Raw genomic sequence first — 14,839 nt, forward strand, 5'->3', positions numbered from 1 at the left:
TGCAGCCACTAGCGTTTTCCTCAGTGTTAGTCCACGAAGCACATTTCGATGTGAACCCGAGGGAACGCCTCGCTGTGTGAGGAGGAAATGACGACAGGAAGCAGACTACCTTACATATACATTTGTATTTAGTATACAAAAAATTGAAATATGTCACCACACAGACATGTGAAGTAATAAAAAATAAGACAAACAGTTGAAACAAGTATACAAGTCATCTTACATTACATACGTACATGGCCAATGCATTTCATCATACAACCTCTCCTAAGAGTTACAGTGGGTCAAATAACCAGAGAACTTCCATGCAATAGTAGTAGTTTTTTTTCTTTTGCTGTTTCTCAGCTACATTTCGACACCTTAGCTAGGCAGGACCACACGACATGATTCAACCACACAGCTATGCCAACCAAAGACAGCATAACGGAGCACTGCAGTGCTGCGTCTCGCCACACGGGGGAGACAGACACACAGCAGGCCTGCGACCATACAGAAATGCATTTCATAAAGGTGCAATCTGCACTGTTTGCCATGACGACAAACTCCACAACGATTGGCCCTTTATCGTACACTGTTAGCGACACTTCTAACTTCGACATGAGCAACTATAATCCCTTTAGTTTGAATTGTTTTAGTTTTACGAGCTAAATATTCAGGTACATGTAGATATTCATAACGCATTCCTTTTCTGAGGATTATTCTGTACATGACTGGATGTCACTGATATTCGTGTGTTTTCCTTCCTTTATGTCACAGATTGTTGAAAAGTCTTGTGTTTTACTACAATACAATATGAAATAGTACCAAAAACTGGACACTAAAAAACTTGGCTTAAAACAATACTGTCTCTTATGCACTACCCCAAACTGTCTCACTGACACCGACACATGCCCGCCCACCGTGCACGCACGCAAACACACCTGTCACGCACGCATTCATGTGCTTGTGCACAAACACACACACACAGTCTAAACAATGGGATAAATTAAGACAGAATATTTTAAGACCCATGCAAGCTCCTCCACTCCCACAGGCAGAACTCAGGCAGCAAGGTTGTACAGCCCCCGTGTGTTTGGCAAGCTCGTCTGTCACATCTTCACAGTTAAGAATAGTTACCCAAAGAAATTGACCAAGATCAGGCGACTGAAGCAAGAACACGCTGGAGGGGCATAGCCAAATAATTCTTCAACTGATCAGAGGATGCTTCTGGAAGCGAGCGAAAGGTTTGCAGGTAGACCTCTAAAGTACAGTTATGAAACAGACAAGCTTTGACTGAAACCTCCAGTTAAACCTTTGTGTCTCACTGAAAATCTCTTTTTTCTCATTGAAAAGTTAAGAACGATGACACGGGCTATGATTATGAGTCTGTGCGTGGCTTTACTGAGATGAAACCCAAGAGGATGAGTTCACGGTTACATGTTTATACTTTGACTGCAGCGCTGATGTGATCGTTTGGCAGGAAATCTGTCCTAACTCGACAGGTTACTGAGAGGATTGAACAAATACAAGCAGTTAGACCATCGTTACAGTCACTGTGCTAGCTAAGAACTACAGGGAGCATCTTGGGCCGTTTGCCCAGTCTGAGGGAAACAGCACAGCCTTTCTCCAATGAGCTGTTTAATAATGAGACGCTGATCTGGCAGTATGGAGCAAACTTGAATACCTTGCCATTTTAAAGAACTTGGTTTGGATCGGGAATAATAAAATGCCAATCAGGACACCCGCCAGTGAACCAAGCTGTCAGAGAGTCTAACTGCTGGTGTTTCTGTCATGTGACCACAGATCTCAGGGGGGACCTCGCTGTGCATACTGTCAGAAATGAGGGCTGAACGAATGAAGGCAGTATTTCTTTTAATGTGCTGATCCTAGATCAGAAGCTGAGGGTAACTTCAGAGCTGAAGGCGTATTCACAGTTCATGTTCTATCTAGTCAACACTGCATTATTTCAAGCAAGCATAGCTGAGAAACAAAAGACTTTGCAGTAAGAAGATAAGAAGTCTTTGTGAGCCCTCGTGGCAACATGACACGTGTCTATGAGTACAAAGCAGTTGGACAGTCATTGTCTTTCACAGAGAACCTATGACCTTACTCTGTAATGGTTAAAAAAACTGGGTTAAATATTGGTCCTACCAATATGATTTTGAAAAAACATCGATATAAAGAAAGCAATCTCAGCAGTGCACACTCACTCTCGCTAGTTTTCTTTCTCATCCTCTCAGAGAAGTAGTGGTTGTTGTTCATGGTGATGTGGTGTAGTGTTAGCAGTGCTTCCTCCTTAGAACATGGTGCATCTCTTCCCCCTCTTCTTCACGGGTGGGGGGCAGAGCACAGCCCGGATGGCCTCGTCAAATACCGTCTTCAGGCCTCGCTGGGTCAGCGCAGAGCACTCCAAGTACTTCACGGCTCCTGAGGACCAGGGAGAGGGCATGATGGGAAAACTCCTGATACGCCCCTCTACATTACCCGACAGAGCACCTAGCACTCACCGAAGGGCCCCACCAGATAACTGTCCATGCAAATACTGAGGAGAGTAAATAAAGCAGGGGTCTCACACTGGAAGGAGCTGAGGGCCACTGCTGGCACTGTCGTCTGAAGGATACTTTTGTGTTCAATTAATACAAAAACAAACATTTCTGAAAATGTTTTGTTTGCTTTTTTTAAATTTCAAATATCATATAGGCCCCGGGGCAGACCCAGGACACGCTGGAGAGATAATCTCTCCAGCGTGTCCTGGGAACGCCTGGGTGTCCCCCCGGATAAGCTGGAGGAGGCGGAGGGGGAGGTCTGGGCTTCTCTGCTCGGGCTGCTGCCCCCGCGACCCGGCCCCGGATAGGCAGAAGAAAATGGATGGAAATATTATATAGCAATATCTTAACTAACTGAATCGTTTCATTGAAAGAGCAAATAAACACACTGGTCCTCTGTCTGTCACACACGTTCGTATTGAACAAAATACAAGTGCAAGTGACACATGAGTTCGTGCGAGTGGCCCCCGGGCCGCGAGTTTGAGACCCCTGGAACTATTACAGCAGGTGCGTGATCGTTTTTTCCTCCTTGACACAAGGCGAGTGGAATTCAAATCACAATATAAATATTTCCTAATAATTTTTTATTTTAAATGAAATAGTTTAATCTTGTTTTTAAACACTGTTTATTTTGGGTGTTTAAAAAGAACGTAGCAGATGACACGCTGTCTCTACCCACTGCTAAACACAGCCACAGTTCAACTACTGGGAAGCTGAGCAACATGTACATATAAAAACAAAACAAAGTGATTTACAAATCTCATAAACCAATACTTTATTCACAATAGAACATCTCCAAAAGGTTGCGACAGGAGTATGTCTCCATCTTTGTAGTATCTTTTTCTAACATCTGGAAACAGGAGAGCAGCTGTGGAGTTTCGGGAGAGGAACTTTGTCCCGTTCTTGTCTGACAGAGGATTCTAGCTCAGCAGTCCTGGATCTTCAGTTTGATTTATATCGAGAGAACTCACAACAACACTTGCCTCGAGGAGCTCTTCTCGTCCATCTTTTTCTGAACAGTATGCTGTCATTGGTCCATAATTTGTAGACACAGTTTGGTCCCGCCTACTTCTGAGGAACTCTTTTTGTACCCAGACATGTTACTGACCTGTTGTCATTTAAACTGATTAGTTATAATTATTATTAGTTATAAAAACGCAACAGCAGATGGCCCCGCCCCTCCCTGAGCCTGGTTCTGCTGGAGGTTTCTTCCTGTTAAAGGGGAGTTTTTCCTTCCCACTGTTGCCAAAGTGCTTGCTCATAGGGGTCATATGATTGTTGGGTTTTCTCTGTATGTATTGTTGTAGGGTCGAGCTTACAGTATAAAGCACCTTGAGGTCACTGTTGTTGTGATTTGGAGCGGTCTAAATACAATTAAACTGAATTGAAATTGTTCCTCCAGCTGTTTCCTTTTAGGACCACTGAGTTTTCCAGCCTGCTGTTGCACCTGGCCCAACCTTTTTGAAACATTTGCTGTCATCAGACTCAAAATGAGTCAAGATTCTTTGTGAAATCGTTCAAAATTAAGAGTTTAAAGATTTAACAGGTTTTCTGTGTTCTATTGTGAATACAATAGGGATTTATGAGATTTGCAAAGCATTGCATTTTGTTGTTTTTAAAATGATTTTTTTAAAATTGGAGTTAAAAATTACTTTTCTAAACGAGTTGGTCCCTGCACAGAGTGGCACAGATCATTCATAAAAACAATGATGCTGCACAACAACAGTCATACAATCACATGTATGAATCAGGATTACACAATCAAAACAATCATCAACATGCTGGCATGTTGGAACTTCCACAGCTCCTTGAATATTACGCTGCTGTATAAACATCTGCTTCTTATCACAGCTTTTAATAATTATATACATACCGATATACAATACAATAATCAGCCATATTTGAATTGATCAAAGTGAATTAAAGGTTTACTACATCATCGGTTTGAGCGCTGCTTTCAGATAAGATTGTTGAAAGCCTTTACAAAGGCCGGAGTAACACTGGATCATCTCCTCAGTAGGACTACAACAATGGAGCAAATAATCTTCATGTGACAAGCACTTCAACTCACGTCACAGAAAACTACAAACGTGGTTATAAAGTGGTCTCTTTCTCCAGCTGTACATACGATTCATGTGCCCACAGCATTTATAGGCTAACATTGCCTTTCCCAGCTATCCTAATACCAGCAGAGGTCTCCAGGTAGTTCTGTCCCTATCTGACATTCTTGGGTCTTTATCCTACAATATGAATTGCTTTGGGTTGACAGTTACTGTAAATTGGCTCTTGAACAGGTGAGATGGATACCAGTGAGCTGAGTATTGAGATGAGGTCAGGACAAAAAGGCACATATGGAAGTCACTCATAGTGACTGACACTGACAGCAGATCGAGTCCAAAGAATTCCTGACTCCTTGTGACTCCCAGTCTAATAGCAACAACATTCCCCAACAGATATCTGGTCACTGTTTTCTCACAGTCACTGTGGTCATGATTTCTAAATCCACGTGTCTTTAACAATCATGTTGGAAAGTTAATAAGCTTCAAAGGTTTATAGAAGGATGTTTCATTGACAGTTGGCTGGAACTGTGTGCAATTCATGGTTCCTCACTTACACAAACATCATTCTCCAATCACGCCTTCGTGCTTCTGCTCGTCAGTGGGGTGTGGGCATGTTCCAGCATTCTGAGGTCGGATGTTCCTCACTTTAGAGGCTGAACTCAAAGCAGCTCTAACCCAAACTAATGGACATGTTTATGTACAGGGGAGGCTGAGCACACCCTCTCCACGTGTGTGTGTGTGTGTGTGTGTGTGTGTGTGTGTGTGTGTGTGTGTGTGTGTGTGTGTGTGTGTGTGCACAGAACAAACACAGCGTTATGCATTAATTAGTGAGTGAGCTTAAAAAAGTTGGTAAATGTATTTTTCGTTAGCTGCTTTCAGCCTGAATTAAGTTCTGCTGAGCACCAAGCAGCAGACGGTGGAGACTACAAAGCTGTGGACATGCTACTGCTATGCAGTGAATAATGAGCTCTTATTTTTCTTAAAATGTGACATTTCCCCAGTTTAAACATTGATTTATGTTCTATTATCAGTAAAGTACGAATTCATGAGATCTCTAAATCTACGCAGCCTGTTTTCATTTTCACAACTTTTTAGGAATCGACTTTGTAAAGCGTGTTTCTGTCCACTGTGTCACATGAGCCCTTTCCCACCTACTCGACTCGCGGATCGACTGGTCTTCCATTAGAACCCTCTAGTACCGTGTCGTCATAGCAACGCGTCTGCGCGTCTCGAGACGTAATTAATATGCGACACGAACGCCACAACAAAGGTGGACATCGAAGCAAACACATGCCTGCTACTCGGTCCGTGGCGTTTCGGCACACTCAGAGATCACTGCGTTGTTTTTGTAGCCGTTTCAAAAATGGCGATTTGGACTTTCGTGAACGCTCTCATGACTCGTAACGCTACAGCCAGCCAATCAGTGGCATACAGTCTGATGATGTCACACTTAGTACCTGTTTGGATCACTTGAAATCCAAGCAGGTGCTAAAAACTGGTACCAGGAACTATGACCTAATGGGAAACCCTGAAAACCGTGCCGAGTCGCTCCGTGGAGGTTCTATTGGAAAAGGGCTTTGGTGACCTCGTTTGTAGAAAAACATAAATTTTTTTAAGTAAAAAGTACTTATACTGCATTGTAACAATACTTTACTACAGGGAAAGCTTGTGCATTTGAAAACCTCAGTAAGAGCAAGAATGATCAGTCGAAGTTTATTCAAAAATCACATGTAAGTGTGCTGAGAAGTAGAAGAACCTACTCCGTCCATAAACAGCTGATTTCAGTTTGTCACAAGCATCCGGCCGCTGATGTTTTCACCGTGCAGGCAGGGCTTGGAAAATGATCATCAGGAAACTAATTTTAAAAGCCTTGAGGCGACTTTTGTTGTGATTTGGTAAATAAAATTGAATTGAATTAATTAGCAACTAAAACTGAGTTTACACCTACATAAGTGAGTAAATGTGCCTGGTTATATCCCACCTCTGACTAACCAATATTCTACTTAGTTCCTTCAACCCAGAAAACTGTATATACACTTTTCTTTGGATCAACTGTCACTGGTACCCAATTTAATATGTTACTTACTGAGACAACAGACAAACAGCAATCATTATATATAGCTAAATTAATGTTAGAGAAAAAACGATGCCGTTACAGCCTCACCAATCTCTCTCGCCATGGCCAGGCCCTGCGGGTAGGTGATGGGGGACAGCTTCTTGTCCCGCAGCCTCTCAATGGTGTCCTTGTCATCTCGTAGATCCAGCTTGGTGCCCACCAGAATGATGGGTGTGTTGGGGCAATGGTGTCTCACCTCAGGGTACCACTAGGGCACCACAGGCACCCACACACAGACACAACCACACACAGATGTGTACATATGGATATACAAAAGACAAAGTCAGTGAGAGAGGAGAAAGAGAAGAGTCAGCTGGCGGCGGTGGAAGAACATCATGACCCTTTCCACAGTGACATTCAACAAACTGAGTTGTGGCTACAGAAAACATTGTTATTAAGTTTGAATGAAGGCATGAACACAAGACATCCTCAGGCAAAGAAACCTCCAATCACATCACACGATGGGACAATCCCGTCGGAAACACAGAGACTCTACAGAGGGACCCCAGACCTCGTGAAAAGTGTGATTTCACACGAGAGCGTCTCATGATGCTCAGCAGATCAAACCACAGCCGGCCGTGACGCTCCCTCTGCAGAGTGTTTGCACTCGCTCAGGCCTCAGCCTACAATGTGTGTGTCTGCGCTCCACGTCCTGCTGGAGTATCAAATCCAGACCATTCTAAGCTGAGGACTGAACAGGTGTGATAAACCAGGTGGAGCCAAAGATGTGCCTCCTTGTGGTCAGACTCGGCGTGAAGGGGGAAAAAGGAGGGGGCGGGGTGGACGGTCAGCGTACTGACCTTAGCTCGGACGTTCTCAAAGGAGGCCGGACTGACCAGGGAGAAGCATATCAAGAACACATCCTGGGAGAGAACCAGAGACATCGCTAGTTGAGAGTGAGATCTGTGTGTGTGTGTGTGTGTGTGTGTGTGTGTGTGTGTGTGTGTGTGTGTGTGTGTGTGTGTGTGTGTGTGTGTGTGTATAAAACCACCACAAGAAATCAGCTTTATTTGAAGTCTTCGACACTTATTAAAAGTTACAACACAAAAGCCTCAAAGAGGCGTGTTTCTGCTTGATATTGTTTGTTCAAAGACATTTTAAGTGTAATAGACCGAGGACATCCAGGACAGACCCCGCCTCTCGCCTTATGGCAGCAGGGATAGGCTCCGACCACTGCAAGCCTAAACTGGATAAGACAGTGGATGAATGTTTGGTGCTTATCTACACAAGAAGTGGTTATCAACATAGTGGGCAAATATACACAGCGGTCCCTCGTTTATCCCGGGAGTTACGTTCTAAAAATAACCCGCGATAGGTGAAATCTCCGAAGTAGGCAGCTTTATTTCTTACAGTTATTACTAGGGGTGGGGGAAAAATCGATACTGTGTAGTATCGTGATATTTTGTTTGCTAATAATGTATCGATACAGCGACAGCAGAAATCGATATTTTGTAACAAAAAAGGTTTTGGTGCTCTGACTTCAGAGCATGTTGATCCTTTTTCTGAGCAAGAATCCTGACACTGTCCAAATGTGTTTAACTGTTTTATGGCAGCAATAAACATGACAGTTTACTTATTTTAATTTAAGACATGTTTTATTTTAATTACGTTTAAAACTTTTTTATTTAATGTAAAATTATATTTTGTTTTAATTTACTTTCAAATTCTTCAGTTGCTGACGGGGCTGCATAGTTTTCATAAATTGCATAGTTCAGAATAGCTATAATTGTACCAGATGGTTGCATTCAGTTAAGTTGGACTAGACTGTAATACAAACCGTTCAGTTTGTCAACAATAAAACTGAAATGAGAGAAAGACTGAGTGTGAGACTTTGATATTAGATAAAATGAATATTGATAAAGTTTACCTTTATGTACAGAATCTGAATATTGCAATATATTTTTAAAAATATACGAGACTGATTGACAATGGTCTACAGCCAATCAGGACGCAGAACACAATGTGCTGTAATAAAAAAAAAATCAAAAAGAAAAAAAAAATCAGCGAGGCCATGATAGGTGAACCGCGTTATAGCGAGGGAGCACTGTGCATGAAAACCTTCCCTTGAACTGGAGCCCCGCCCACACGTGCGCGGTACTTTGGTAACTGTAGCTTTTCCTCAGTGTTTAGGCTGTTTTTCAGTGTTTTTCATACACAAGTAAATGACGTTTTATGTCAAAATCCCCATTTTTATAAAAACACAGGGCTTCTTAAAGCCCTTCCAGGGTGAACACTTTCAGGAACCATGGTTCTGCTTGTACACTTGGCGAAGGAAAATGATTTCATCTTGGACGTCAAAGGTGTGCGCCGTTATCGCCTCTTTTGATGTCAGACCGTGCTGACCAACGTCTCACCGCCTGTTTTCTCGGCATCGTCATCAGTGTTTGACATCATTTTTTGCTTTTCACGCGGACAGAGATATGAAAGTGAAAATCCCTGTTTGAATCAGTGCCTGTGTGCATAATCGCCTCCCAGATCATCCTTTTGGCCGTTTCCAGGCAGCTTCCACCTGCTATTTCTGGATTGCTCCCTGGAAGTTCTGTTGTGCCCACACTGCACAGGCGGATTTCATCAGACTTCAAATCCAATTCTTTTGCAAACTAACCTGAATTTCACGTGAAGGACTGTCGTTGTTGATGAGAGCTGGCAGTTTGCAGTTACAGAGTCAGCAGCTTTAAAGCTGAACGCTGCATGTTGGAGGAGCCCGCTCATAGTGGAACACCCTGGGGTGTCTGGGGGAGAACATTCAGCAGATCTATCCTGTGCCAGTGCACAATGCAGTGAAAATGGTGGCATTTTTTTGCTCACTAACTGGATAACCTGCCACAACAATCACGATGACGGACTGCCAGAGTTCCAGCATGCATTGCAGATGGGGAAGGGAAGCAGTTGCTAATCTTGAATGGGAGATCGCAGAACAGCCTTTTCCTCACACCCTGTTAGCCATCTGAACTGGTGAGTGTAGTTTGGACTTCTTGAAATATTGGCATAATCATTAATTTAAGGCATACAGTTTTCATATTGAACGGATAAACTGATAAATGCTGGGGTCTACAAAGCATTACAGCAACCTTCGTACATTAACCACCTTCCATTTCATTCTCTTACTCGTTCATCTAAACAGGTCACACAGGAAGCTCGGTTCAGTCACGTATCTGTGGCATGCTGTGAGTGTGTGGGAGGAAAGAGTAGGAATACCGTCTGTGGGTAAGACAGTGGTCTGAGCCTGTCGTAGTCCTCCTGTCCTGCTGTATCCCACAGACCCAGATTCACTGGTTTCCCATCCACCATCACATTGGCAGAGTAGTTGTCAAAGCTGCAGGGAATTGGACAGCACACTGAGTAAAAAGCAGCTGAGACTACTGACAACAGTAGTGCGATTACTCCTAAACAACACTTTGCAGAACTACATGACCGCCTAGATAAGGGTTGGTAAATATTTAAGGAAGCTTTTTCTCCTCCAAGTCTACTTTTTGGTGTTGCATTACTATATTTGATAAAAGCTTTTAAAAGAGGGAATGAAATTTAAGGGACAGCAAACAGTCCAGTCCGGAGCTGAACTGGGAGTTCCTCATTCAGCCCAGTGCTCACTGGGCTCTCAGGTATCAGGTTCTTCTGCTGCGGATGGGTCCAGCACTTTGAAACTGAATTACTCTACTAACTCTAATTTGATATGAACTGGTTTCCAACCTATGGGATATATGCTGCTCATATTAAAGAGCCACCTGCCAGTTGGTTTAACACGACTGAGGTGAGATGCAGATATTTGAAAAACAGGATTTAAGGGAACTTTCTGGGCTTGGCACAGTTGTCATGATTATTTTGTTATGCTGGTTTAAAAGTGTAACATTTGTGTCACGACGTAGCTGATAAACACTGAAATATCTTAACAGCTTAAAATTTGAAAAGTTAAAAAACATTAAGGAGTATACATAACATCAGTCTGTTTGATTTGCAATATTAAATATATAAATACTACAAATATCATCCATCGATAAGCATGGATAGTTTCTCGGTGTACAGAACTGTGCAGGAGTTTGCAGCACATTCACAGCTCGCTGAATGAGCGATATCTTTTATTTTATCTGATTTCATTTGACATTCATTCGTCTCTTTTCTGTGTTCTCTTTCTTGTCAACTAAGTTCTTGCAGGAGAACAGCTGTATTATTATTATAATTATTATTAAATCCTTTGTGTGAAACCTTTAGACAGCACAGTGTCTTTGACAGAGCGCTCAGCCCTACAGCGTTACATGGTGGTATTGTGAGAGCATGAGGAGTGTTCGGGTTACTCACACAGTGGGGATGTATTCACCGGGGAAGGCATTGGTGGTGTAACTAATCAGCAGACAGGTCTTACCCACAGCCCTGAGGAAGTGACAGCAGAGGATCCAAAATTAGGCTGCAGCTCCACTCTCATACAAACCTGAGCGTAAACAGGCCACATGCATGTGTGAGCACAATGGAGGCCTCTATCCCCTTTCAGCTGAGTGCCACACAGACATTGGCCTACATACATGTTGCCTAGGGACACAGTAGCCTTCTATGGTAGCCACACACACACACACACACACATGCACACGCACACACACACATCCTTGTGGGGACATCTCATGGACATAATGCAACCATCAAAGATGAATGCCTGACCCTGACCATAACCTAATGTAACCCTGACACTAGAACGAGTAAAACCACATTTTGAGTCTCAGAAACGCCTTCAGACTCGTGGGGGATTTTGGTCCCCACGAGTATAGTAAGCCTCCAATTTTTGGTCCCCACAAAGATGTTCATACCTGTCCACACACAGTTACTCGCAGACATAGCCCACCTCTCCTCTGCTCACAGGCCAACAGCACCCCTCCGACTCGAGCCACTCGATGCTACTGGTGGCGGCATGGATGAGTATTGGCTGGCTGCTCATGCATGACTCATGAGCGATTCTGTGTGCTCGTCTCCACAGACGTGACCAACAGCAGTGACACGCGGTGGCAAAATGTGTGACTGATATAAAAGTGATTTGAGGTCAGTGGGACTCTGTTTGGTCAGAAGGGAAACACTGACACTTACAGCTGCTTCATTAGTCAGTTTCAATGATTACGACTATTCTTCAGAAGATCGAGTGGCTCATCTACTGATCTGAACACTGGTGGTGTGATCCCCAGCTCATCCAGGCTGTCCTTGGGCAGCACACAAAACCCAAAGATCTGTGTGACTGTGTCACAGATACAAGAGCTTAGAGGCCACAGAGTAAGAACTGCATAAATAAGGAAGTAGTTAGGGCTGAAGATGCTAAAATGCTTGCTGGGAGGGACCAACATGGCCAGGGTTAGAAATGAGTCCATCAAAGGGTAAGCTCAGGCCCCGCAGTTCTTTTCTAAAAATCAGACGTGGCTTTGATATGCAAGCAGATTTTAGGTCCTTCAAGTGAAAATGAAATGATGCTTCAGAATAACTACCCGCCGTGCAGGAGAGAAAGCATGCAGGAGCAGACAACATGCGAAGTTCAAAACCAGGACTTTCTTGCTGTGAGGCAGCAGTGCTAACCACTGTACCACCGTGACACCCACTCAGGTGGAGATGTCAAGCAGAACCCGTCTCCTGGAAAATGTGCAAAGCCTTTGCTTTCACTTCCAGACCTCTGGACTCACACAGTACGTCTCTCAATCACACCTGTTTCACTCAAAACACACAAATGGTTCAGATTTGCTCTGCGTCGCACAAGCTGAAGCTGTAAGATGTACACGCTTCAACTTCAACTCAGTTTTATTTATGTAGCACCAAAACACAACAGAACAAGGTAAAACCCTGCAATAATACAAAAGTCACACATGAGTGAGTTTAAATGTCTCCAAACAGATCCGCAGGAACAGGAAGTTGAAACAACTGCAGGGAAACAGAGATGCTGTTACACAAACACACACAGTGCTACACGTGCAGATGTACAGCAGTGAATGCACAGGTGCTGGTAATACCACATCCCTGCTCCGAGTGTGAAGCTGGCCCACGACCCCGACACTGAAGCTGCGAACCTGCTGTCCTTCACTTCATTACGTCCCTGCGTGCTACTGTCAGCGTGGGTCAAGTAACGTGAACGGCACCAGGTAACAATCTGAAGACACCAAACACACAGCTAGCAGCATCTGTACAGTCTGTATTAAAGCTGTTTGTGGCAGCTGACGAGAAAAACACACATTTTTATATCCCGCCCACCTCATAAACAGCCTCATCGCACATAACAGCAGGTTCCTGTTAGAAACAGCTTTCTGAGCCCTGCGGTGGTCTCAACAACACTGTCAGGGGCTGTGTGCGACATTTAAAGTCAGTGGATTCCAACCACAGACTGCATAACAAAGATGCAAGTATCCACCGCAGGGTCACGCTGTCACTGTCACGCTGTCGCTCTTTGAATCCTCACATTAGCCGGGCACGCCGGCTCAGTAGCAGACCCAGGTGTATTCTTCCTGGTGACTGCAGTGTGATGTCATCAGTATAACTTGACACCTTGGAGGTGAGACTAGATTAAACTGCTGAGCATCATTTCCACAGAGACTTTGGTGAAACTGGAGGTCTTTTCCTGGTGGCCATTAGAAGTAATGCATCTCTAAGGTGCCATTGCTTTTCACACCCAGAAGCTACTGCCATCTTTACTTACAGTCTGTGCTTCTAAAATGAAAAAAAGACTATTTAAAGATTTTTTAAATGACATTTATATAATTTTGCTGCATTTTTAAAAAAAAACAACAACTTTTGCTACAAATCCAAGACAGCCCGTTTCTCTACAAGTCAAAGACTCACACTTGTGCAGACTGTGGCACATTTAGCTCAGTGCAGATGATCTGGTCAGAAAGAGCCATAAAACCAGTGCAGCTGTTCGGAAATATCCGGCTAAGCCCTCGAGGTTAAAAATTCAGCAACTGGACGATGTTTTAAAAGTTGCTGAATGCGTGTTAAAGAAGTGTGATCTCAGTAATGACCAATAAGAAGTGAGACTAGGACTCCTGCAGGGATCGAGCGGCCCCAGCTCCCTCTGGAGGCAGGCGAGGGCTTCTCGACTTGAAAGGTAAACTGAGCTCGTAGGTTGGACGGCTCCGTGTGTCTGCACACAGCACCGTGCTGTAAACACAGTGTGTGCAGACAGCAGCACTCAGCATTCTTTTATTTTCCCATTTTGCCTTTGATGATAAAAAAGACCTTTGGCCGCTCCTGATGTTTGTAAGAACTGATAGGAGTGCCGGTGGCTTTAATCAGCGACCACTAATCATATTAGCATTTCCAAACGGCGCGGCGCACTCTCGCAGCAGACTTCAGTGCACATGCCGCTGGGTGGGATCTGGATGCAGTAGGAGCAGAATTAGGGCAGCGGGGCCTGCTGCTTGCCACTGACAGGGCCACAAATTCCTTAGCGTGCATCAGCACTTCAGCCCGCCTTCAATGGCCTACCAGGCGTGTAGGTGTTCCCGCAGCATCTCGATGCTCGGCTCCTGCCTTTGCGCTGGATGAAGACGTGATCACATGCAGATGCCCGTGGAGCTGTATCTGAGAAAGAGAGGCGGCCGACGGATCGCCGAGCCCCAGCCCCTTTTCACTACATAGCATCCTCCCATCATCCATCCATCAGTGGATGCATCACTGAACCCCACATGACAAATGTGCCGTTTCTGTGAGCGTGCTCTTACCCGTCGCCGACCACCACACACTTAATCGCCTGCATTTGGACAGCAGCTGGAGGCTTTCAGGGAGCCGGCGCTGGGAGTTCACCGATCCGACAGTAAGCGCTGAGGTCTCGTACGAGAACAGCGGGCCAGTCCGCTCAGCGATGGAGCCGCAGTGAAAAGGGTCGATGACGAGCAGTTACGACAGTCTCCGAGAAGTGCCGAGCGTTCTTAAAGGGACAGAGGCGGAACAGAAGAACGCCAGTAGACGAAGAGATGGCTCGCTCCGATCACTTCCGCCATCGCTACATGCTACCAGCGATGCTGCTTACGTTACATCGACAACGTTAAGTTATAAAGACAGCTAGTACAGGGCGATCCACGTGACTGAGCACAACGATATTTAGTTTAACCCGTCGGACGGTCCCGAGCTAAGCCTCGTGAGACGCACAAGTTGTTGTGTGTTCGCTGCCTTCAGACATA

At 44.5% G+C, this 14,839-nt stretch overlaps 1 protein-coding gene across 1 annotated transcript; it reads right to left on the reverse strand.

Moving 5' to 3' along the window:
• Positions 1–106: 106 nt before the first annotated feature.
• On the reverse strand, positions 107–14,557 carry rac3b (Rac family small GTPase 3b). The gene is made up of 6 exons (XM_085283566.1): positions 14,381–14,557; positions 10,998–11,069; positions 9,900–10,017; positions 7,502–7,564; positions 6,750–6,909; positions 107–2,406 (listed from the first exon to the last, which is right to left on the reverse strand). The coding sequence occupies exons 1-6, from the start codon at positions 14,413–14,415 to the stop codon at positions 2,276–2,278; spliced, it is 579 nt and encodes a 192-aa protein (XP_085139692.1). The 5' UTR covers positions 14,416–14,557; the 3' UTR covers positions 107–2,275.
• Positions 14,558–14,839: the final 282 nt, after the last annotated feature.

Source organism: Mchenga conophoros, linkage group LG8 (genome assembly GCF_057382185.1).
Source record: "Mchenga conophoros isolate Kocher_MC1m ecotype Shallow Benthic linkage group LG8, M_conophoros_male_GT1.1, whole genome shotgun sequence".
Classification (NCBI taxonomy): domain Eukaryota; kingdom Metazoa; phylum Chordata; class Actinopteri; order Cichliformes; family Cichlidae; genus Mchenga; species Mchenga conophoros.

Coding starts and splice junctions, on each gene's coding strand:
- rac3b (XM_085283566.1), bottom strand. CDS start 14,415: ATGCAGGCGATTAAGTGTGTGGTGGTCGGCGACGG. Junction 11,070..14,380: donor TGTGTGGTGGTCGGCGACGG/GTAAGAGCACGC, acceptor TCACTTCCTCAG/GGCTGTGGGTAAGACCTGTC. Junction 6,910..7,501: donor TTGAGAACGTCCGAGCTAAG/GTCAGTACGCTG, acceptor GTGGTGCCCTAG/TGGTACCCTGAGGTGAGACA.